We start from the raw sequence: 25,591 nt of genomic DNA on the forward strand, positions 1-25,591 counted from the left end.
AGTTGTCAAGGTCATACCTCCAGGCCCTAGCACTGAGGGTTCTTTTCTCAAGATTTTGCCTTACAGATAAGATATAATGACCCAATGAATATTTCAGCCTGGCCCAGAGAGGGGTGCCTGGATGTTCCTGGAGTATTTCCCTTCCTGTAATTGCCTGGGAGCTTTGAAATGACACCTCTCATCCACTGGGGGGTGGCAGATGGAGAGGACGAGAGAGCCTTAATCAGATTCTGTGCTGACTGCTGAGCCTACATGGGGCTTGACCTTAAAACCCTGAAATCACGACCTGAGCTGAAAGCAAGAGTTGGACGCTTGACCAACTCCAGCACCCAGGGGCCCAGATTTATACTCCTTCTATTTTATGATACCAGGTAGGGAAGACGTTCCCCAGTCAGACACAATGTCCGTCTGTTGTTGGGTGGATTGGGGAGACCTCGGGGCTCTGAGGTGACTGCCCAGTCCGTCCCCCAGATGTCACTGAGGAGTCTTAACACTTGTTGCAAGAAAAAAATTCAAGGAGGGACTAAACAATGGTTGAGCAGTGCAAGCAAAGAGACAGAGAGAATATTCTGGAGATGTGAGAGAGAACAAGCTCAGAGAGGGCTGTGCTAAGGGTTTGGGTCTCTGTCTTTTATCCACAGTTGTTAACTAAGGGGTGGAATATTTCTTATTTGGGGAGGACTTTGCAAGGAGCAGGGTTTTGCAATTTTTCTTCCTTTTTTGGTTGGAGTCTCCCAGGCCTTTGTCTGGAGCCTGTTCGGTTTGATCTGGCTTCTTGTGGCCTTGTTTGTGGAATGCTGCCAGGGCTGGTTGCTAACTTTCCTGATAGTGGGCCTTGTTTCCCCCTTTGGTGGCCTCCAGGCATCTGGTTAAAGCCTAACTGCCTGCTCTAACACATCTTCATAATATATCAGGTGAATAGACATAATCTGTTCACAGAAAGCCTGTTCAAACATTCCAGTTCTACAAACTTTTACCTTAATTCCATCAACCCTTACATTCCTGACTGTGGCCTCCATTAGGACTCCATCAACAGGTTTTGCTTTTACAGTAGTAGGGAGAAGAAATGTTCCCCAGTCAGATATAAGATTCATTCTTTTTTTTTTTTTTTTAATAAGATTCATTCCTATAGGGAATATAGGGAATGAGCCTGGGTGGCTCAGTGGTTGAGCATCTGCCTTTGGCTCAGGAAGTTATCCCAGGGTTCCGGGATCGAGTCCTGCATGGGGCTTCCTGCATGGAGCCTGCTTCTCCATCTACCTGTGTCTCTCTGCCTCTCTCTGTGTGTGTGTCTCTCATGAATTTTTTTTTTAATTCATTCCTATAAAACATTCAGAGAAAAGAGTTACAACTGCTTTACATAAAGCATATGTAAACATTCTGACCTTCATAATCTTATCAAAACTCACATGTTTATGTTCTCCATCAATTTGCAGCCCCAGTGGAGGCTTTCTCAATGGGTTTTGGCACCATGATTTGTGGGGCTCTCCTGGAAAGGGGTCCCAGGAAATTAACTTCTTCACCTTCTGATAATTTATTCCTCAATGTACAAAAACCTTTGGGTCCCCAGCCTGGCCCTTTTGTCAATCCTTATCTTGGTTACTCTATCTTACCACTGCCTGGGTAGAGTTGGTTAGGTTTCTCCTCCAAACTGGGGTACAGAGAGTGGGCTTGTTTGGGGCCTTTTAACATTGGGGAGACCAGTAGGGAGTCCATTTGGACCACTAAACCTTTGGTAGTGCTGTATTAACACCTTTTTTTAAAATTCCATCAATGTCTGCTTCATTTATCATTTCTTAATAACCCTCTAAAGATTTCCACTCTGCTGGGTGAGTCCCATGACTGTTTCCTCTTTGTTTCGCTCTTATCAATATTTGCTTTATTATCCTTCTTTTTTTTTTTTAAGATTTTATTTCTTTATTTGAGAGAGAAAGAGATCACAAGCAGGGGAAAGAGGTAGAGAGAGAAGCAGACTCCTTGGTGAGCAGGGAGCCCGATGTGGGGCTCCATCCCAGGACCCCATGATCATGACCTGAACCAAGGGCAGATTCTTAACTAACTGAGCCACCCAGGCACCCCTCCCCTTATTTCTTAATGGCCATTTAGAAATGTCCACCATGCTTAAACCAGTGGCTAGGATATGCCTTTCCCCCTTCCCTTATTAATTAACCTAATGTTTTTACTAGTATCAGTAAGACCTATGAGGGGAAGCTGAGGCAGCAAATTTGATAAGGCTTCCAGGACTGTCCCTCAGTTTTATAGCAGTAACGGCATATGGGGTGCCTTTTACATGGCACCCCATTAACCCTGGCATTTATCATGATCTGAGTAATGAGCACATACAGTGGTATCCAGGTCATTGTAAAGCATCTTCCGTGACTTGCCGCTTCATCTGGGATGCTCTACTTGGCATTTATAGGGGGGCACAGACTGTCCCCTTCTCATAGTAAACAGACCTTACAGTGGCTTTTATTCAGTCCACCAGGCTGGCTGTTCTCTTGGGAATGAGATGCTCTGTGTCTGGGTTATGTGTCCAGTAGTCTATCCTTGTTCCCTAGTGATCTGTGGGTCCTCCATCAACCCAAGCATGTTCTTCCACTCTCCAGCATTCAAAACCAAAGACATAGCCCCCAAAGTACTTACTTTCATAATCCATTTTATTAAAGGTTCCTCAGGAAGCTAATGATACTGACCTACAAAATGTAACAGCTCCTTCACACTATAACCCCTGGTTTCAATAGTTTCTTGGGTTTTCCCTACCCCTACATTGACTACTTCTTGGTGACCAGAGAGGTCCTAGAAGTACTTTCTGTTGTCGCTGCATATTTTGTGCTGGGTGGGTGGCTTCAAGGCTAGTTGCTGACACTTAGACTGACCCAAATCTGTGCTTAATCTAGTATCAGAGTCCAACCAGAACTCTCTTTTAATTTCATTTTAGTTATTACCGATGATAACCAAAGAACTGGGTATTTTGCCTTTCTCTTATTAGTTTGCATTTCTTTCTACATCCTGTGAACCAACTCCCTGGGAGTTGGATCTACCTCTAAATTCCACTAGTAACATTTACCTTTAGTAACTGGGCATACCTGCTGCTCCAGACCTTCAGGGACCACCTAGGTCCACGGTTCCTCATCCCCACCCTTTTATCCTTTTTCTTGCCAAAGCACACCGTTTACATGAGCCTTGGCCATTCTAGCAAATCCCACTTTTCTGACACCAACTGAAGGAAAATTTTGCTTTGTTCTCTTTTAGACCTATAACACTTATGGCACCAGATATATGGATTTTTCCACATCAAGAAAGTCTCCAATTCTCGGCAGATGCCAGCTGAGTGTTTTACAATTTAATTCAATCGTGACACTAATTGCCCAAAAGAAGCACAGATTTCACAAATTAAGGGCTCAATCCCACAACACCTCCCCCACCCCCACTCCCATTCAGATATCAATCACAGGTCCAGGCCTCCTATGCTTCAAACTGATTGGTTATAAATGGAGGTTATCATAGGAAATTTATTACAAAGGATATATTAAAGGATACAAATTAACAGTGAGATGAAGAGATGTGTAGGGCATGGTATGTGGGAAGGGGTGCAGAGCTTCTGTGTCTTCTCTGAGTTGTCACCTTCCCAGCACCTCCATATATGTGTTCACCAATCCTCTTGGAAACTCTCCAAACCCTTTTAGTTAGGATTTTTGTGGAGGCTTCCTTATGTCAGCACAGTGGGTTAAATCTATTGGCCATTGATCATAAAGTCAAGTCTCCAGCCCCTTTCCCTCCCTGCTACCCAGAAGTGGAGCTGAAAATTCCAACCCTCTAAACACAGGGTTGGTTCCCCTGGCAACTGGCTCATCCATCTTTCCAAAAGGAAAGGGCTTTCCAAAAGTCACTCATTAATACAAACTCAGGTGTGCTTGAAAGGGGCTTGTTATGAATAAGAAAAGATGCTCTCCTCTCAGTTTATCACTCTGGAGCTGTTTCAGGAGCCTGGGACAAAACCTAAGTATTATAGCAAAAGATGGCCCTATTTTTCTTTTTTAAGATTTTATGTATTTATTTGAGAGACAGAGTGAGGGAGAGAGCACATGAGCAGGGGCAGAGGGAGAGGGACAAGCAGACTCTTCTGCTGAGCAGGGAGCCTGATGTGGACTTGATCCCAGGACCCTGGAATTATGAACTGAGTCAAGGTCTGATGGTTAACTGAGCCACCCAGGCACCCTCCCCTTTTTAAAAAAAGATTTTTATTTATTTAGGCTCTATACTTCTTACCACTTAGGTAATTGGGAGGGTTTTAGGAGCTCTGGTCAGGAGTCAGGAAGAAGACCAAGATATATATTTCTTGTTATATCACAATATCACAGTGAGGAAGAGACAAATCTTCCATACAGAAGAGTTCCAAATAAATTATATAGCTATCCCACCCTAAAGGGGGAGGAACATAACACCTCACTCCTGAAGTGTGGGCTGTGTGTAGTGACTTCCATGGGGAGAGTAACTTTAAAGAAATCTGATGAACACTACCTCAGCCAGGTGATCTAGGCCAACAGTCAATGGTGATAAATTATGGCAACAGTAGTGATTCTTGATATGATGTCAGGAACATGGCTCTGCCTCTACTGTCTTTCTCCCAAAACCCTTAGCCCCAGTGTGACATGAAAAACACCAGACAAGTCCCAGTAGTGGGTTATCCTCCAACATACCTGACAACTACTTCTCAAAACTGTCAAGGTCATCGGAAACAAGGAAAGTTTGAGGAACTGTCATAGCGAAGAGAAGCCTAAGGCATGACATTACATGACAGGACTACTAAATGTAATGTGCTACTTTGAATGAGATATCAGAACATAAAAAAGGATAGTAGGCAAAAACTAAGGAAACCTGCATGAACTCAATTTTTTCTGTAAATCTAATGCCATTCTAAAATGGCCTATTAATTTTTTTAAGGCAAACTGGGGAGAAAAAAAAAGCAATGGGGAACTTTAGCTATGCCAGGACTCCCAGGGTTTCAGAGTAAGGAAGGTAAGAGATCCATACCCTCTCCATGTCATCTGGATCTGCTTCACAGGGAACTAGGGCATTTACAAAAATGTCCTCGGCTGACATATCTCGCCCCCAACCTGAATAGATTAATTTCAGAAATACAAAAATGAAGATTTCTGTGTCCTCTACTGATGAGGTGGCCAGAGGATGCTGACCAATATGACCCTGGACCATTATGCATACCCAGAGTCTCTTGGTTTCTTGGAGTGTTCTGCCAGTTTATACCAACTTGTCCACACTGCCTGTTCCCCACCTCCAATCTTTTGAAAGTATCATAGGAAACATATAAAATGAGCTTTGGTATATTGGACCAAAAGGTCTCCAAGTGCCTTGAAGTAAGAAGAGAGTTTGAGCTTTAATCATTAATTTCTGGGCATATACATGGGAACATCTATGACCTAGAACCTGAATATCTAGGCCACAGATTATTACATCAATCAATGGCAGCCTTGGAAATATATGAAACTCTATAACAAGGATACATTATAGGGAACCCTGGGTGGCTCAGCGGTTGGGCACCTGCCTTCTGCTCAGGTCGTGATCCCGGAGTCCTGGGATCGAGTCCCACATTGGGCTCCCTGCAGGGATCCTGCTTCTCCCTCTGCCTATGTCTCCACCTCTCTCTCTGTGTCTCTCATGAACAAATAAATAAAATATTAAAAAAACAACAATGATACATTATGTTTATAAAGTCTTCCTCCTGTGGGAGTGAATCTGTATTAGCCAATATCTATTTACCTCGCCTCATAGATTCAGTAGAGAAGAAACATGACTTCACACACATGCGAATGGATTGTTGATTATCTTCTGGGTTTTTTAATTAAAGATTTTTATTTATTTATTTGACAGAGAGAGAAAGAGCACAAGCAGGGGGAGCTGCAGGCAAAAGGGAGGGAGAAGCAGGCTCCTCACAGAGCAGGGAGCCCAATGCAGGACTTGATCCCAGGACTCTATCCCAAGACTCTGGGATCATGACCTGAGCCAAAGGCAGATGCTGAACAGACTGAGCCACCCAGGCACCCTGCTGATCATCTTCTTGACGATGTACCAGAATTCAAGGATCAAAAACTGGAAGAAATTGGCCCGCTAAAATTCAGATGCTCAGTAGAGTGTATGAGGCCCTTCTTGTGCTGATCCCAGCCTACCACTCTGGCCTCATTTTCTGCTCTGCCTCCCTATCTGCCATTCCCAAATTGTCAATATTCCCTTTCTTGCTTTCTTTGTGCTTTTGCACCTGCTATTCCTTCTACCTGTAATGTCCTTCTCCATCTAGCCCAGTGGGCAAACTTCTACTCAACCCATGAGTCCCTGCACTGGGGTTTCCTCTGAAAAGCCCCCTCTGAGCCCTGCCACACTCCAGTTCGCTTCTCTGTGTTTCTTTTGTATCTTACCATTTTTTGAGGTGTGGGGGAGGGGCAGAGAGCGAGGTAGAATCTCAAGCCAACTCCACCCAGCATGGAGCCCCATTGAGGCTGGATCTCACCACCCCTGGAGATTATGACCTGAGCAGAAGCCAAGAGAGTTGGCCGGTCACCCAATAGACTGAGCCACCAAGATGCCCGTTTTTGTATCTTACATAGCCACAGAGGTAGGAGAGCATAGTGGCTCTGCCACTACCTGTCTTTAGGTCCTTGGGGAAATTACTCAACTTGCATAGCAATAAAATGAGGATAAACAAGGTCCTATTTCTTATGGTACCTGTGTACTGTGTGATCAGTACACAGTAGCCAACATGCCATAGAATGAATTTCATGGAAATTGTTTATGTTTCTATTTTCCCCACAGAACTATGAGGTTCTTGAAAACCATGCACTTTACCCATCCTCCTCATGTAGCAGATTTCAAAGGCCATCCAAGTGCATACCTGCTGTGGTGTCAGGAACACTAAGCCTTTCTGGCAGCACGGGGTGGGGGGGGCAATTTGTAGGAGCAACCACAGAACATTTGGGAAATAAGTCTTAATAACCAGGTTGTCAACTGGGTCTCCCCCAAGCCTTGAAATGAAAGAAGCCTCCATCCCTAATTTGAGGCACTTACTCTTTCAAAGCTCCCTGCCTTGGGCCTCACCCTGTCCTCGGCTGTTGTGCACTCTTGGAACACAACACTCCCTTGTGTTGTCCACCAAAATCTACTCACACAAAAGTGTTAGGTGTAAATCTTCTCCAGGTGGTTAGCAGTCCGAAGAGAAATTAGGTTCCCCCAGAGAGGCTAGGTGTTCTGTCACAGGCTCTGCCAGCAGCATGTGAGCAACTCCTGGAGGGTGGTTTTGGAGTGGGTAGGTGGGGTAGAGCCTGTAAAATCCCTGCAGCCTTGACCTTTTAGAGTTAGTGAGGTGATGGTGATGGTGAAAATTAATGTTAAAAAGTCCCTTTGAGCTTTTATTTTTAAAAAAGATATTATTCATTTGAGAGAGAGAGAGAGAACACATGAGGGGGTGTGTGGAAAGGGCAGAGGGAGAGGGAGAAGCAGGGACTTGAGCCTGGAGACCAACAGGGGTGTGGGTGGGGGCCCCATTCCAGGACCCGGAGACCAAGGAAGGCCTGAGCCTAATATAGACACTCAAGGGACTGAGCCACCCAGGCGGCCCTGAACTTTTGCAAAGAGCTGAGACTTGGGTCATTCAATCCTTACAATAGGACTATTATGTCTATTTTGCATATAAAGAAACTGAGACTTACCCACTCTGATTTAAGTAAAATTAAATGAAATTTTAGAATCCATCTCATATGACTGGTGTGTAGTAGACAGCACAGCAATATGGCATTTCTATAATGGCAGGAAGTCTGCTGGACAGTGCTAGTTTAGAGACATTCGCTCACATGGCCAAGATCACATCTCCCGTGGGGAAGATCCAGATCCCAAATGGAGGTCTACCCCCGGTGATGGTGGGGGCTGCTGTATTCTGGAAACCAGGACTTTCAGATTTATTTATCACTCAACTACTGATTTCTGTCGTTTTCTCAGGAAATTATTTCACAAAAAATTTTTTTTGGTAGAATGAAGGGTTCGAGGGCTTTAGCAGGCTGGCCTTTCCATTCTTCCCCACTCCCACCCTTGAGGTTCAGAGTGGAAGAAAATGAAGAACGTTGCAGATGTTCTGGACATGGTAGAGCCCAGACACCAGGCTGATGAAAGCGTTAGCTTTTTGTCGCTGTTCCCTTTAGCGACTGTAGCGTTGCCTCCATTCGTCCCTCTGTCAAGGGAAGATTTGTTCATTCAACAGATGTTGAGGTCCGGTGGGTGTGGAGCTGTTTCAGATCCCCGAACCCATACCCTGCCTTCCCCTTTGCGTCCTGGGATTGTTAGAATGGGTCATTTTTGGCTTTGGGGACTCGAAGCTGCTTCTGGAGAAGAGTGATGCTTAAAATCCAGTAAGGAGAAGGGGCCCCGGAGACCCGTCCCGTGGAGAGGGCGGCGGTGCCGAGGGTCCTCCGCCCACCAGGTGGTGACCTCAGGCCCCGCGCTCCAGCAACAGGTGGCGGGGCGGGGCGGGGCGGGGCGGGGCGGGGCGGGGCGGGGCGGGGCGGGGCGGGGCGGGGCGGGGCGGGGCGGGGCGGGGCGGGGCGGGGCGGGGCGGGGCGGGGCGGGGCGGGCGCCCGGGTACCTGCGGCTGCCGGCAGAGGGCAGCCAGGGCGCGCGCCCGGCGGCAGGGCCGCCCCCCTCACTCCCACCCCAGGTGAGTGCGGCTAAAGTGCGGCCGCCCCCTCGCCCGGGGCCGGGTCTCGGAGGGCCGGGGTGGGGGGCTGCGCCTGGCTCCGGCGGGCTCCTGGCAGGCGCCACCTGAAAACTTGTGGCTCGGGCGCGGGGGCGAGCCCCGGGAGCCCGCGGGGCGCTGGAGGCCCTAGCGCCGCGCTCCCCTCCCCGCCGTCCGCCTCTCCGGGAGCCCGGGCTGGACCCAGCGGCCGCGGCCGGCGCCCCCTTTGCCCCGCGGAACGGCGCGCGCTGAGGGTCTGGCCTGCTGTGCCCGGAGCCCGCGAGGTGCGCCCGAGGCCGGGGCCGGGGCCGGGGCGGGGGCGGGGGCCGGGGGCGGCCGGGGCGGGGCGGGGCGGGCCGGGGGCGGCCGGGTGGGGGAGGGGAGCGGGCGGCCAGAGGCGGGCGATTGCGGCTGCGGACGCCAGGCGGCGCTGGCGAGCGGTCCCCGTGAGCGCGTCAACAAGTGCCGTGTTACCGGGTGCCCGCCGCGGGCTGCCCGCTGGGTCCCTGCGCTCCTGCGCTCGCCCCCGCCCCCGGTGAGGATCTCGCGCTCCGGGGGGCTGGCCTGGGGCGCCGTGGTGGGCCCGGGCCCTGACGTCTGGGCTCTGCCCGGGATTCCCGAGGCACGGTGGTCCCCAGGGGCGTGTGAGCGCGGAATCCGAGGACTTCTCGCAGGCGGACGGGATTCCTCTGGTTCGCTCTGCCCACCTCTTTGAGTCTGAGAGTCCTGCCCTGGTGTGTTTTCGAGCCCCCCCGGAAACCCACTCCCAGCTCTCAGGCCCACCTTCTTCCTGGGCAGAAGGCTCGGAGGAAGGTTGAAATCCATCTAGGTGCCTCATTGCTTTCAGGGTGAAGGCTGTGGGCTCATAGTGGTACCTAAGACACCTGCGTGGTTGGGGCAGAAGCCCCATTTCTTGAGCTTTAGCGACGGCTCTGCCCGGAGTTCTGAGGTTTTTTGTCTGCTGCCTGGCTGCTGGGAAAGCTGAGCACCCGATTTTCCGGTCTGGGTGGTCTGTACCCGCCCCCCCCTCCCCCGACGTCGTTCTAGGGAGAGGTGTGATGCAGAAGGTGGAAACCCATCCTCAGTGAGATCAGGGCCAGGGGGGTTCTGGTGAATGATCAGGTTCCACTTGCACTGCTCCATGAGCACTTTTGATCTTTCTAGCAGCTGGGGGCTGGAGGAGTCTGGGTGGTGGCCCTGGGCACCCTGGTAACAGCACTGGCAGAGCCAGGGCTGCAGCCTGGTCTCTGCCCCTTCCCTCTCCTCCCCCTTGAGAGAATATGCCCTTACTGGGGTTTCCATACCCCCCGTCCTCCTTCCTGTAACATCCACTTGGTCTCCCACCTCTTGGGGGAAAAAATCATGCATGGGAGGCCAAGGCTTCATTTCCTCTTTTCTTTCACTGTCACATTTTCAGACAAGTGCTGCACCTGCTGCCTCCCTCTCGGCTCCACGCCTCCCCTCTTAATCCTCCGCAGCTTTGGCGCAGCCTGGCCCTACCACTTGGCTGAAACTGCTTTCTTGAAAGTCATCTTGTTTCCAAACATTCCTCTCTGGCTGGCCTCATCCTTCTGCCTGGGTAGTGGCCCCCTGTGTGCTCCGGCCTTCTCTGCAGCCTTTGCTGTGATTTCTGGGGCACCTCACTCTCCTGGCTTTGTTCTTCTCTATTGTTCTTTCTCTTTGCACCCCTCTTCCCACTTTAGCAGCATGTATTTTGAGGGGCTGTGTTTAACTTCACAGGAGCTTTCATCAGGAGCCCTCAGGAAAGCCCACCCCTCTGGGTTCTAGCATCAGTCCTGGTTCCTTGGCTGCCCCAGTGACACCCCAAACCCGGCACATCTGAGCCCGGATTCCTCCTCCCAGGCAGCAGCTCTCACTTGCTCTTCAGCAGTGGGGCTCCCACTTTTTCTCTGCCTTTAGTGGCCCCTCTGTGAACTGGCTACCCCTGCAGGCCTTAGAACATCTCAGGTGGGGTTCTGAGGCCCTTCAGCTGGTCTCCCTGATTCCAGAATCCTATCCAGCTTCTGCAGCCCACTTGCCACGTCACCTGTAGACTTATGGTTGCCGACCCTCCTCCCCTGAGAAATCTTCACAGGGTTGGGGGTTCCTCCCACACAGAGCCTAGTTCTTCCGCCCAGAGCTGAAAGCTCCTCATTCCTGTTGCCTCTGTCTCCCAAACCAGTTTCCAGTCCTGTAGCATCTTCGCTCTCTACTAGGGTCAGCCCTTCTGCCCTTACCCTTTGAGATGCTGCTCAGTCGCTGTTGCCCTGGGAAAGCTTTGTGACTCCTCTGGCTGGACATGTGTGTTTGTGTGTTTCCTTGGCTTTCCCTTGTGCAGCTGTCTGCTGCTGATCTCTGACCCTTTGTGCCCTTTCTCCTGGATCCCCAGGACCTGGCACCCAGGAAGCACTACATAAAAGAATTCCCACTGCCCGGACATCCATGAATACCTCCCTGTTATCCTTCCAAGTCTGGCTGAAACTCCACCTCTGACTGCGGCTGATCCAGTCTTCCAGATTCCCATCTATCTACACTCCTGCTGGGTTATTGATGGATTCATTACAGTGTGTGCCACCCAATTTAATACTTTGTTCTCTGCCATTAGCCTCCGGGTGTATCATGGGTATGAGCGATGCTTTTCCAGCTCTTAATCATAGCAGCTGTTTATTGAGTGGTCATTTTGAGTGGGGGCAGCATGCTGATCTTTCCAAGGCATTCCCTTGTGTGGGTTATCCTCCTGGTGCCGAGATGGGTGGGTGCTGCAGTTATTGTCTTGTTCTGCCCGTGAGAACACAAAACCCAGAGAGTGTTAGGGACCTGCCTGAATCACACAGCTTATGGGTGGGCAGGGCAAAGGTTGGAACTCGAGTCTGTCTGATTCCAGGACTTTTTTCATTGCTAGCATTTGCTGTTCAGGGAAGCGTGTGCTTCAGTCCAGGGAGTTCTATGTCCTCTTGGCACCTGGCCCAGGTGTGTGGGATGTGCTGGTGCCATGGTCAGGTGGTTGCTTTGGGACTCCAGGAAAAGACTTTGTAACCAAACAGATGGTTAATGGTGGGACAAATGACTCAGGCTGTGACATCTGCCCTGAGGCCTTAGAAACAGGACATCTGTGTGTGTGTGTGTGTGTGTGTGTGTGTGTGTGTGTGTTAAGTAAAAGTTGTGGTACAAAGAATGCTGCAGGGCCCTCAGGTCGTTTGGGTCCTGTCTGTCCCTTAGGCACTTTCACAGGCTTTTTTGGTAAACAAAATCAACCCCACCCCACCCTCTAAACAGTACCTCCTTCAATGAAGTTTCCTAGTCCTTTCTTCCCTCTGCAGGTCACTGTCATATGAAAATGAATTCCTGCTGTGAAACACGGTTGCCATGGCAACCACTAGTGTGAGGCTCTGAGTCTCTTGCTCTGAGGTCTTCCCACTGTAAGCTTCAAGGGGTGGTTTCCATCTCTGTCGCCTAAAGCACAAAATGCTACGCTTCAGTCTCCCTTCTCATAAACACTGAAAAATTTCAGGGTTTTTTCAGGCCCTGGTCTCTGGATACTTGGTGCTCCAGGAGCTTGTTACTGGGCTGCCGGCACAGGCCATTAATAATGACCCTAGACCAGTGTCCCTGGTTTAGGTCATATTTTGAGTGCGGTCCATGGCGCAGGAGCTGTGGCCACCACTTATCCCTTAATGACAGGAAAGGCAGGAGAGAGAGTGGTTTGGTGTGGTGGGCAGGGCTTTTTGGTGCAGCTCTGCTCCACGTGGAGGTGGTGAAATTGTCTTCTGTTGCTGTCTCTTGTGTTAGAGCCTTACTCAGCTCTCTTGCAAGGGCTGCCCAAAGCAGGATGCCTCAGGGGCGCTCAGGAAGGAGGCCTTTGGCAGGCCTCATAGCTGCTGACGTTGGTTGAGCACTTACTATGTGTACACACTGTTCCCTTATTCACTCTTCAACTGAATGAAGTTTAAAATACTCTTATCATTCCCATTTTATAGGTGAGGAAATTGATGTATAGAGAAGCAGAGTGCTTGCCCAAGGACCACAGCAATAGTCCTAGGAAGTGTGGCTCCTGTGGCCAGTGTCCTTGATGAGGTGTTTTTTTTTTAAGATTTATTTATTTTTTTAATTCATTATATATATATGTGTATATATATATATATATATACATATATATATATATATATATAGAGAGAGAGAGAGAGAGAGAGAGGGGCAGAGACAGAGGAGGAGGGAGAAGCAGGCTCCATGCAGGGAGCCGAGGAGGGACTCGATCCCGGGACTCCAGGATCGCACCCTGGGCCAAAGGCAGGCGCCAAACCGCTGAGCAACCCAGGGGATCCCCGATGAGGTGTTGTTGTAGCCCGTGGAGGGACTGTGTTTAAAGCATGAAAGGGAAAATTGGAGGGGTTGGGCAGGTTGACTTTCTCAACACTGAGGCTTAAAGCAGCAGTCTTCATCATTTTCTTTCTTTCTTTTTTAGTTTACCCCTAAAAAAGATTTTATTCATATGAGAGAGAGACATAATGAGCAGTGGGGAGAGGGAGAAAGAGAAGCAGACTGCCCACTGAGCAGGGAGCCCACCTCTGGGCTTGATCCAGGACCTCAGGATCATGACCCTAGCCGAAGGCAGATGTCCAACCATCCAAGCTACCCAGGCACCTCTTCAGTTCACCACCTTTTATGTCTTAAGGGCACGAGTCTGTGGTGAAAAGGCATGTACTCGAATGTTTATAGCAGCGCTATTCATAATAGCCAAACCACCAGAAATCACCCAATATCCAACTGCCAGTAGAATGAACAAATAAATTGGGGGGAATACACAGGATAAAATGCTCTACAACAGTGAGGATGAACAATGGACAGGCACATGGAACAATGTGAATGTATCACACAAACCATATGACTGAGTTCCTCTAGCTACTCCACCAACAGTGAATGGTCAGGCTGCTCAGTTTCTCATGACTGCAAACTGCCACAAAGACTATCCCAAAACTTTCCACCTGTGCACACTTATGAGGGTTTCTTTAGGGCAGATCCTGAGAAATAGCACCCCTATGTTGTAGGGCAGATGCATTTTTTATTTTAACAAATTGATGTCCACGTGACATTCCTTTCTAAGCCTCAGATCCCATGGCTTTATCAGTCTGATCCCTGTGAAATTTCCTCTTGTTATTTTGGCCCAACATGTTGGTCTCCCTGGCATATTCTGTGCCCTGGCTTTGTCCCCTTGCTCTTCCTTCCTATTCAGATCCTCACCCAGCAGTGAGATGGGTTGCCCCTGGTCACTTCCAAGCACAGGCCAAATGGCGCCCCCTTCCTGGCTACTCATACCTCATACCATATGATTCTATTTACATAAAGCACAAAAAAACGGGCAAAAGGAAGATAAGGTGTTGGAAGTCAGTATAGTGGATTCCTGGAGGCATGAGGAAGGCTTCTGGGAGGCTGGTAATTTTTTGTTTTCTTTATCTGGGTGTTGGTCACATAGGTGTGTTCATATTGCCAAAACTCATCAATTTTGATTTGTGTACTTCTCTGTATGTGTATCATACTTCAAGAAGATTTAGCAAAACCAGAATAAAGGCAGCAGTGACCCTAGACCCAAGACATGAATACAGATATGCCACACCTCTGACTTCACTGTCCTTGGAATTTTGGATTTCTAGTGATAATTGGGAGGTAAAGGATGGTAGCTGCCCAGGTTCTGGGGTGGGGACAGCTCTGGGGATGTGGAAGCAGGGCTAGCTCTGCTCTGGCTTCCTCCTGTCCCCCTCCACTCTGTTGGGTTTGGGGAGGGCTTACTAAGCTAGAATGTGGCTGGTGGGGATCTGCCAAGTCAACGAAGTGGCCCTTTTCTTGCTGCTGTGATTCTTGGGGGCAATCGAAGTGATATGTATCACTTTCTTTTGGTTGTAGGGTGTCAGACTGACCTGGAGAAACTGCAGAATACGGCTGGTGCTATTGCCCTCAGCACAGACATCCTCAATCCTCTGACAGCAACAAGCTGCCTGTAAAACATCAGTATTCCAGGGACTTCGCCAGCCTATAAAGTAAGTGGCATTCATTGGGAGAGCATCTCCTTTCATATGGCAGTTATATACTGCTAAAAATACCAGAGCATCTTATGTAAGACTGTACGTACTTAGCACCTTATGTAAAAACACTTAGTATACCAGGGGCAGTTAATCAGTGGGGTGTTGCAGTGATCATCGTGGGCATCATTACAGAATTACAATGTTTGCCTGGTGAGGAGGGTGATGGTCGTCAGTACCCAGCCCTGCCTGACTCATGCAGCTGTGCTCATGCCTGCAACGTGTTGCTGCTTTTTCATCTTGGGATCTGGCCATCCAGGCGGTTGAGTCGATGCCAGGGTTTATAAAGTTCTCTCTTGCCTGCTCCCTAGCCCCCTTCTCATTCACTTATTGTATGTCCTCTGATTCCCAGAAATGCAGCATCTTGGATTTAGAAGGGCCTCCTCCCCATCCAGAGGTCCCCTCACTGAGTAGCTGGGAGGGGGCACTATTTGGCCTGTGCTTGGAAGTGACCAGGGGCAACCCATCTGAAAAGGTTAGGATCTGAATAGGAAGGAAGAGCAAGGGGACAAAGCCAGGGCACAGAATATGCCAGGGAGACCAACATGTTGGGCCAAAATGAACAAGAGGATATTTCACAGGGATCAGACTGATAAAGCCACGGGATCTGAGGCTTAGAAAGGAATGTCACATGGACATCAATTTGTTAAAATAAAAAATGTATCTGCCCTACGACATAGGGGTGCTGTTTCTCAGGATCTGCCCTAAGGAAACCCTGGCATGTGTGCACAGGTAGAAAGTTTTGGGATAGTCTTTGTGGCAGTTTGCGGTCGTGAGAAACTGAGCAGCCTGACCATTCACTGTTGGTGAAGTAGCTAGAGGAACTCAGATGGTCATACCCAGGAGTTCTGTGCAGTTTTGAAAAAGAATCAGTTAGATCTTTATATAACAACATAGATGAAGGGCTTCTGGGTGGCTCAGTAGCTTAAGCGTCTGACTCTTGATTTTGGCTCAGGTCATGACCTCAGGATTGTGATATCAAGCCTAGTGTGGAGCCTGCTTAAGATTCTCTTTTCCTTTCTCTCTGCCCACCCCCCCTCTAAAACAAAACAACACAAAACAAAATAAAACAATATAGATGAATCTTTAAAATTGTACAGGGAGGAAAAGTTTCAAAGTAATAAATTTGTTATCATACTATTTGTAGAAATATATATACATAGTCCTTTATACTTTATATGAATACATATATATGTAACACATACCTTCATGTAAAAGCATATAAAATGGTCTAGAAAAATACCTTCCAGGGGTGTCTGGGTGGCTCAGTTGGTTAAGTGGCTGCCTTCGGCTCAGGTCATGGTCCCAGGGTCCTGGGGACCATACTTCTCCCTCTTCTTCTGCCCCTCCTCCCAGCTTGTGCTCTCTCTCTCTTTGTCAAATAAATAAATAAAATCTTAAAACAACAACAACTTCCAAACTTTTTTTTTTTAAGATTTTATTTATTTATTTGAGAGAGAGAGAGAATGAGAGTGAGAGAGAGCACAAACAGGAGAAATAGCACAGGGAGAAGGAGAAGCAGACTCCTCACTGAGCAGGGAGCCTGACATGGGGTTCAATTTCAGGACTCCAGGATCACGACCCAGGTGAAAGGCTGACTGACACTCAACCCACTGAGCCACCCAGGGGCCCCAAACCTTTCAAACTTATTATTATTATTTTTAAAATTTTTTAAAGATTTATTTATTTATGATAGACTGAGAGAGAGAGAGAGAGAGAGAGAGGGAGAGAGGCAGAGACACAGGAGGAAGGAGAAGCAGGCTCCATGCCAGGAGCCCGACGTGGGACTCGATCCTGGGACTCGAGGATCGCGCCCTGGGCCAAAGGCAGGCGCCAAACCGCTGAGCCACCCAGGGATCCCCCTAATAGTTGTTATCTCTAGGAAAGAGGGAAGAGACCAGAATTGTATGTGTGTTGGGGGTAGGGTGGGGATGATCAAAGGGAAATTTAGCCTCTGTGATATTAAAGTTTTTAAATTGATTTTATTGATGTATATAATTTATATACCTCAAATAATTCACTCATTTTAAGTATATAATCTGGTTGAATTCGTAAAAGGAAAAGTATATAATTAAAGGTTAATACTAGTCTAATCCCCTTCGTGATACAAGAAAACTTTCCTTAGTGTGTCTCTGAGCACCAATGGACTGTGACATGCTCATCATATAGTGCTTTGCATTTGAGGGCTTCTTATGTAGGTAGAAATTCTTCCTTTACTTGAGCTGAGACCTGACTCTGTTGTTCTACCTCTGAGTCTGTCCCTTTGGGACCTTCTCAAATAAGCCTTCCCTTTTCCATGGACTAGGATTTTCACTGGTGCAAGATACCTATCATACCTACCTCCTCTGGAGAGAAATACTCATCTCTTAAATGGATTCCTTGTAGAATCTGTAGGGTTATATGGATCACACATCCCAGATCCCAAACTGTCCTGGGCACCTGGCTCATAAGCCATCCTCCTAAAGTTTTGCAGAATAGGATCCTCTACCCCTGTTGTTGCTTGACCACAACATAATATTTATTCAAGATAATAATGGTCTTTTGAATTATAAACATAATTCATATTCACTGTGGAAATTTAGGAAATACACCAAAACACAAGAAAATAAGAGCCAGTGATTCTCAACCCCCAGAAATAGCTGTTTTTAATGTTTAAAAATTGAGATCATTCTATATAAATGATTTTATAACCTGTATTTTATTTTTTAAGAGTTTATTTATTTATTTGACAGAGTGTGTGTGTGTATGCACGGTGTGGGGAGCTGCAGAGACAGAGGGGAAAGCAGATCCCCTGCCGGGCAGGAAGCCCAAAGTGGACTCCAGCGCAAGACCAGATCATGACCTGAGCCGAAGGCAGATGGCTAACTGACTGAGCCACCCAGGCGCCTCTAACCTACATTTTATTTAACATGTTTACGTATCCATAAGAATGATGACAGACATATATGTAACATACTTTTTCTTAGTTCACAGTTTTTCTTTTTTAAAAAATTTATTTTTATGTTTATTTTATTTCTTTAAAGATTTATTTATTTAGAGAGAGAGGGAGAGACAGTACATGCATGCACATGTGTATGCAAGGGGCGGGGCAGAGGGAGAGGGAGAAAGTATCAAGCCAACTCTCCACTGAGAGTGGAGCCTGACATAGGGCTCAATCCCACAACTCTGAGATTGTGACTTGATCTGAAATCAAGAGTCTAATGGTTAACCCACTGAACCACCCAGGCATCCCTATTTTTTATTTATTTTTTAAGATTTTATTTTTAAGTAATCTCTACACCAAACTTGGGGCTTGAACTCACAACCTTGAGATCAAGAGTTGCATGTTCGTTCTTTCTTTCTTTCGTCTTCTTTTTTTTTTTTTTTTTTTTGGTAAAGATTTTATTTATCTATTCGTGAGAGACACAGAGAGAGAGAGAGGCAGAGACACAGGCAGAGGGAGAAGCAGGCTCCATGCAGGGAGCCTGACGTGGGACTCAATCCCAGGTCTCCAGGATCACACCCTGGGCTGAAGGCAGCGCTAAACCACTGAGCCACCCGGGCTGCGCAAGAGTCACATGTTCTACCAACTGAGCCAGCCAGGCTCCCCTATTATTGTTTTGTTTTTTTTTTAATTATTATTTATTTATTTTTATCATTATTTTTAAACATAGAGAAGTTTGTGGTATTGTGGGCTGAATGTTTTGTGTTTTCCCAAAATTTGTATGTTTATATCCTCACCTCTAATGTGATAGTATTTGGAGATGGGGTGTTCAGGAGGTGATCAGAATTAGATGAGGCCATGAGTGGGGGGCCTTCATGATGGGATTAGTATCCCTAGAAGAGAGGCCAGCAGGCTCCCCCCTCCCTCCTTCCTCCCTCCTTCCTCCCTCCTTCTTCCCTCCTTCTCCTTCCCTCCCCCCTCCCCCTCTCTCCCTCCCACCGTCCTCTCTTCCTCTTCCCCTCTCCCTCTCCTCCTCTACCTCCCTTCCAGCTCTGCCTGCACCAAGGACTCAGGTGAGCACACAGCACTCAGGAGCCAAGTTAGCAGGCACCTTGATCTTGAGCTTCAGCTTCCAGAACTGAGAAATCAATGTTATTTAGTTACCCATTCTCCAGGGTATTTGTTTTTCTTTCTTGTTTTGTTTTGTTTTGTGGTGGGCAGCAACGTCCAGTCTATTGAGTGATATTGAGCTAGAGTCTGCTGCTCCCGAAGAAAGAGGGGATCTGAGGGGTTGTCCTCTCCAGGCTATTTATGAAGGCAGCCTGAGCCCACTGACCCTTGTGGCTAAGGCCATGAGTCCTTTCATTTTATAATTTCTTCCTTTGCTTTTGGATTTGAAGGTCTTCCCCACCCCAAGGTCAGATAAATATTCACCTGTATTTTCTTCCAGTTCTTTATTTAGGGCCCAGTCTTCCATTTACTTGTTCTCTCTAATCCAGTTGAAACTTATTTTGGGGGATGCATACATAGGTAGCTCAGTGGTTGAGCGTCTGCCTTTGGCTCAGGTTGTGATCCTGGGGTTCTGGGATCCAGTCCCACATCGGGCTCCCCACAGGGACCCTGCTCTCCCCTTGAGAGAGCCTGTGTCTCTACCTCTCTCTCTGCATCTCTCGTGAATAAATAAAATATATTTTTTAAAATAACTTATTTTGTTTTATGATGTGAGATAAGACCCTGATTTTATTTCTTTCCAAATTGTTGACAAGTTCCTTCTGTTTAATTTCCTTTCCCATCATCTATATTTTAAATTTAAAGTGATTTTTTGGGGTCTACATTATAATTCTGTTGTTCAAAATTCAAAAGATACAATTGTACTGCTGAAACTAATGTAACATTGTATGTTAACTAACTGGGATCAAAATAAAAACTTTTAAAAACCCACAATATTTGGGATGCCTGGGTGGCTCAGCAGTTGGGCGTCTGCCTTCAGCCCAGGGCATGATCTTGGAGACTCGGGATCAAGTCCCGCATCCCGCTCCCTGCATGGAGCCTGCTTCTCCCTCTGTCTCTCTCTCTCTCTCTCTTTCACTCTCTCTCTCTCCCTGTGTCTCTCATGAATAAATAAATAAAATCTTAAAAAAAAAAAACCCACAATATTCAAAAGATACAAAAGACAATGAGATTCTCACTCCTCTCTTATCCCTTAGCTTCCCAGTTCCAGATCAGGTGTTACTAGTAACCATGTGTTACTAGGTTATAGGTTTTGGTTTTGGATACTAAGTATCTTTCCCTCTTCTCTGGACCAACTTTATTTTTATTTTATTTTATTTTATTTTTTTTAAGATTTTAAAAATTTATTCATTCATGAGAGACACAGAGAGAGGGAGAGAGAGAGAGGCAGAGAAATAAGCAGGCTCTATGCAGGGAGCCCAACATTGGATTCGATCCTGGGACTCCAGGATCACACCCTGAGCTGAAGACAGGGGCTCAACCGCTGAGCCACCCAGGCATCCCTGGACCAACTTTATTTTTTATTTTATTTTTTTAAAAGATTTTATTTATTTATTCATGAGAGATACACAGAGAGAGAGAGAGGCAGAGACATAGGCAGAGAGAGAAGCAGGCTCCATGCAGGGAGCCTGATGTGGGACTCGATCCTGAGACTCCAGGACCACGCCCAGGGCCAAAGGCAGGTACTAAACTGCTGAGCCATCCAGGGATCCCCCCTGGACCAACTTTAAATGTGAACTTTTTTTTTTTTTTAAGATTTTATTTATTTATTTATTAGAGTTGGAGAGAGAGAGAGAGAGAGAGGCAGAGACATAGGCAGAGGGAGAAGCAGGCTCCACGCAGGGAGCCTGACTCAGGACTCGATCCTGGGTCTCCAGGATCAGGCCTTGGGCGGAAGGCGGTGCTAAACCGCTAAGCCACCAATGCTGCCCTTAAATGTGAACTTTATTCTGTGTACAAACATTAACTTCCAAGCTTTCTGTTTCATTCATTATCTGTCTCTTTTTCCTCTATGATTACATTTTTAAATATATTTTAACACTGGTGGTACAGATTCTTTCTTGAAATTTCCTTCCTCTATATGAAATTTATAATCATTGGTTTTCTACAAATAATATTAAAATCAAATTTGGGATTATATTAAACTTATAAAATAGTAACTGTATTGGATTTTCCTATCTAGAAATATGGCCTGTCCTGTATTTATTTATGCATTCTTTCTAGTCATCTCTTCTTTTATAGTATGCGGTAAAGTTTCTTAGATTTCTTTGTGAGGACTGTGAACATTTCTTGTTTAGTTTGTGACCAGGTGTTTTATGTTTTTTGTTGCTAAGGAATAGGATCTTTTTTCTTAACATTTCTTTTCTTTTCTTTTTAAAGATTTTATTTATTTATTTATTTATTTATTTATTTATTTGAGAGAGAGAGAGAGAGTGGGTTGGGGGGGAAGAGGCGGAGGGAGAGGGAGAAACCCACCATCCCTGAGCAGGGAGCCTACTGTGGGACTCGATCCCAGGACTCTGGCATCATGACCTGAGCTGAAGGCAGAAGCTCAATCAACTGAGCCACCCAGGTCCCTTCTTAACATTTATTTTCAACTGGATATTTTGGAATATAAGAAGTTATTGATTTTAAAAAATTAACTTGATATATATATATACATGCACATAAAACATATATGTACAGTTTAAAGAAAAAAGAATAAAATAGACATCTGCCTCACTAGCTTAAGAAATAGAGCACTGGGCAGCCGCATGGCCCAGAGGTTTAGTGCTGCCTTCAGCCCAGGGCGTGATCCTGGAAACCAAGGATCGAGTCCCGTGTCAGGCTCCCTGCATGGAGCCTGCTTCTCCCTCTGCCTGTGTCTCTTTCTCGGTATCTCTCATGAATAAATAAATAAAATATTAAAAAAAAAAAAGAAAGAAAAGAAATAGAGCACCAGTAGCCCTTTAGAATTGCTTTTATGCCTCTCCTTAACTGGAGCTCCCTCTTTCCCCATCCCTAAGGGATGCACTAACCTGGATTTTGTTATAATTATTAACCTTCTGTCCTTTCTTTTTTTTTTCTTTTTTTTTAATATTTTATTTATTTATTCATGAGAGAGACAGACAGACAGACAGACAGACATAGGCAGAGGGAGAAGCAGGCTCCATGCCGGGAGCCCGATGTGGGATTCGATCCCGGGACTCCAGGATCATGCCCTGGACTGAAGGCAGGCGCTCAACCGCTGAGCCACCCAGGTGTCCCTCTTCTGTCCTTTCTTTATAGCTTCACCATACGGTTTTAGATCCCAAAACAATACATTGTGTGATTCTTGTATGCTTTCGAAGTTTTATCAGTGGACTCATGCTGGATTCCAGTTTTTAAATTGATCTATGTGTGTGTTATTGAAATTCATCCTGTTGTTGCATGTAGCTAATACTGATTTTTTTTATCCCTTCCACTTGTTGATGAATATTTGGGTTGTTTCTGCTTTTCTTTACTATTACCGATATCCTTTCCATGTTTAAGTTTCTCAGGAACGTAAATTGGGAGCAGAGTTAGAAGGTCACAAGCCACGCGCACCTTCACCTCTTTTTCTTCTCCAGATTCTGAAGCAATGTGTATTCCTTGCAGCCCTGGACCAGAGTGTCAGTGGCTCTTTACCTCTTTACCAATCTTTACCAATGCTTTGTAGCATCCACTCTGTGTCAGTCTGGTGAGCATGAACTGGTATCTTTTTTTTTTTTTTTTAAATAATTATTTTTTGCTTTATTCTGTTCATACGTGACAGCCCCAAGCCCAACAGTTGGTTTTTCTCTTTTGACTTTACTACTCTGCCACTACCTAGGTCAACAGTCTTCCTCCCAGTAGTATATATGGTTTGATCCTCATCACGCCGGTATAACACAGGTCCTCAGAGATCAGGGCTCTCCAGCACCAGGACCTCCGTCATCCCCTTTGACTGTACTCTTGGTGCTGGGGCTCTGCCCAGGTCCTGTCACCCCTGAGGTGTCCTTAGGCCAGAAACACCAAGCAGGCTACATGTTCTCTGCCAACTTTGAATAAACGTGGGGACTGCTTAGAGCCTAGGGTTGAGGGTAGTGAGGCAGGCTGTGTCTGGGTCCATTACAAAGGGATGCTGTGCTTGATTAACGAAGTCTGCCACGGCGATACCCTCTAGACATGTCTGGAATGGGGACCCTGGGGGGAGAGACTGCGTGCTGGCCACAGGCTGCTCAGACAGGGACAAGGTATGTACTATATCCTTGCATTTGGCGATTCTTCTGCTTCCCAGGCTGCATTGTCTCACACACCAGGTGGCTGAGGAGGCATTCTGAAGGCCATGAAGGTTTAAGTGGCTTCCCTAGGCTCTGGAAGGAAGAGAATAAGCCCCAAGCTAAAGGGTGCTTGGGAGGACAGCTCACACAGGCCCCGCAGGACCCGTGGGGTCTGTAAGCTCAGGCTGTGCTGGCATTAGCTCCTTATCCTCTGAAGTCCATGCTGGTATTAACTCCTTATCCTCTGGAGTCCGTTTCATCCCGGTAAAGACAGCTAGCTGGATGACTGTCAGAATGAGATGCAACTTGGGGGTAAAGACGCTTTTCTGTATGTGACACAGAAATAACCTTAATCTCTAAATAAACCTGTACAAAATTTCCAGTCCAAACTAAAAAAGTTTACCTTCTATGCTACCAACAAACTGAAATGGAGTAAAAGAACAGTCTTACTTTAATCAAGTTCCAGCAAGAGGGCACAGTGCTTTGGAAAGCATCTGTCTCAGCAGAAAACGCAAGGGTGTGTATAAAAGAATGTTTCTAGAAAATACCAAAGGCACCAAACAGAACCTTAACTTTGCCTTCCAATTCCCCTCGATGCCACTGCATACCCTGGGTGGGGAGGCTACTTCGTCCAGCTGACTTTGGGAATGTCCTAATGCTCCGTAAGGGTGTCCAAGTGTCTGTTGAAGTCCTCCACTCTCTGCTTGTGGGTTTTAGATGCTTTCTTTAGGATCCTTTCCATTTGCCGCTTCTCCTGCATCTTCTCGAAGGCCGCCTGGGCCGGGGTTCGCTTGTCCAGGCCTCGCCGCTTCTCCTTCTCGTTCTTTTTGCTCGTTCCCATCGCTTCCAGGAGTTTCGCCTTGTCTTTGTCCTTCTTTTTCTTCTTCCGCTTGGTCACACCGAGCTCTGCGACGCCTTTTAGTTTCAGGGGCCCCTTCTGAACCTGCTCGTAGGCCGCCATGGTGCTTGCTTTTCCCATGAACTGGTATCTTATTGTGGTTTAAATTGGCATTTTGAGGGGTGCCTGGCTGACTCAGTTAGTGGAGCATGTGACTCTGGATCTCAGTTTTGAGCCCCATTTTGGGTATAGAGATTACTTTAAAAAAATAAAATCTTGGGGACCCCTGGGTGGCTCAGTCCATTAAGCATCTGCCTTCGGCTCAGGTTGTGATCCCAGGCTCATTGGGCTCCCTGCTCAGTGGGGAGTCTGCTTCTCTCTCTCCCTCTGTCCCCAGTCGTGCTCTCTCACTCTCTTTCTCTCTGTCAAATAAATAAAAATCTTTTAAAAAGTCTTGGGATACCTCAGTGGCTCAGTTGATTGAGCTTCTGACTCTCAATTTCAGCTCAGATCATGATCTCAGGGTTATGAGCTCAAGCCTTGCATTGTATGACCCAGCAATTCCACCCCCAACAGAAACAAAACATGTAAGAGAAATAATATATATGAGAGACATGAGAACATATATCAACAAGAAGACTCAGGGCCATTCCATTTACAATAGCCAAAAACTAAAAACAGCCTAGGGATCTATCGACAGGTGAATAGGTAGATAACAGTCGTATTCATACAATGGAATACGATTCAGCAATAGAAAGGAAGCAGCTACTGATGCACACACCAAGGATAAGTACCAAAACATATGTCAAGTGAGAGCTTCGTGCTGGGCGTGGAGCCTGCTTGAGGTTCTCTCTCTCCCTCTACCCCTGTCAACCCCTCATGCTGTCTGTCTCTAAAAAAAATAAAATCTTTTAAAAAGTTGGCATTTTTTAAAAGGACTTTATTTATTTTTTTTTCAAATATTTTATTTATTTATCCATGAGAGATGGACAGAGAGAGAGGGAGGCAGAGACACAGGCAGAGGGAGAAGCAGGCCCCACCCAGGGAGCCCGACGTGGGACTCGATCCTTGCGTCTCCAGGATCACAACCTGGGCTGAAGGCGGCACTAAACCACTGGACCACCAGGGCTGCCCAGGATTTTATTTATTTATTCATGAGAGACACACAGAGAGAGGCAGAGACACAGGCAGAGGGAGAAGCAGGCTCCCGGAAGCCTGATGTGGGACTCAATCCTGGGACTCCAGGAACACACCCTGGGCTAAAGGCAGACACTAAACCGCTGAGCCACCCAGGTGTCCCTAAAAAGTTGGCATTTTGATGATTATTGCTAACACTGAACATATTTATGAGCTATTTGTTTCCTCATTTATGCACCTATACTTTTCTTTCTTTCTTTCCTATTCAACTTTTTTCTCTTCCCTCTCCTCCTCCAGGTGGTACCCCTATTAGATTATTACTGATTCATAAGTGATCTTCCCACATGAGCATTTTGATACTAATTCTTTGTTTATTATGTGTTGTAAACACCTCTCTCAGTTTGTGGCTGGCTTTTTCACTATCTTAATAGTATCTTTTAAAAATATTTTTTCTTTTTTTCCTTTTTTTCCATCTTTTTTAGAGGGAGGGTGGGGAGGGGCAGAGGGAGAGAGAGAATCTTTTTTTTTAAGATTTTATTTATTTATTCATGAGAGACATACACACACACACAGAGGCAGAAATACAGGCCGAGGGAGAAGCAGGCTCCATGCAGG

The 25,591-nt window shown here is 46.6% G+C and overlaps 1 protein-coding gene and 1 long non-coding RNA gene across 2 annotated transcripts in view; one reads left to right on the forward strand and one right to left on the reverse strand.

Moving 5' to 3' along the window:
- Window positions 1–18,631, forward strand: part of LOC112677590 (uncharacterized) — a 32,106-nt gene extending 13,475 nt beyond the window's left edge. The window contains exons 4-5 of the long non-coding RNA XR_007413053.1: window positions 14,633–14,766; window positions 17,541–18,631. This is a non-coding gene — a long non-coding RNA (uncharacterized LOC112677590). The remainder of the gene's footprint in view (window positions 1–14,632; window positions 14,767–17,540) is intronic.
- A 3,861-nt stretch (window positions 18,632–22,492) lies between these two features.
- LOC112677589 (protein FAM32A-like) lies at window positions 22,493–23,962 on the reverse strand. The gene is made up of 2 exons (XM_035721423.2): window positions 23,610–23,962; window positions 22,493–23,094 (listed from the first exon to the last, which is right to left on the reverse strand). Exon 1 carries the CDS (start codon window positions 23,960–23,962, stop codon window positions 23,654–23,656), a length of 309 nt encoding a protein of 102 aa, XP_035577316.2. The 3' UTR covers window positions 22,493–23,094; window positions 23,610–23,653.
- Between the last annotated feature and the right edge of the window lie 1,629 nt (window positions 23,963–25,591).

Source organism: Canis lupus, chromosome 9 (genome assembly GCF_003254725.2).
Source record: "Canis lupus dingo isolate Sandy chromosome 9, ASM325472v2, whole genome shotgun sequence".
Classification (NCBI taxonomy): domain Eukaryota; kingdom Metazoa; phylum Chordata; class Mammalia; order Carnivora; family Canidae; genus Canis; species Canis lupus.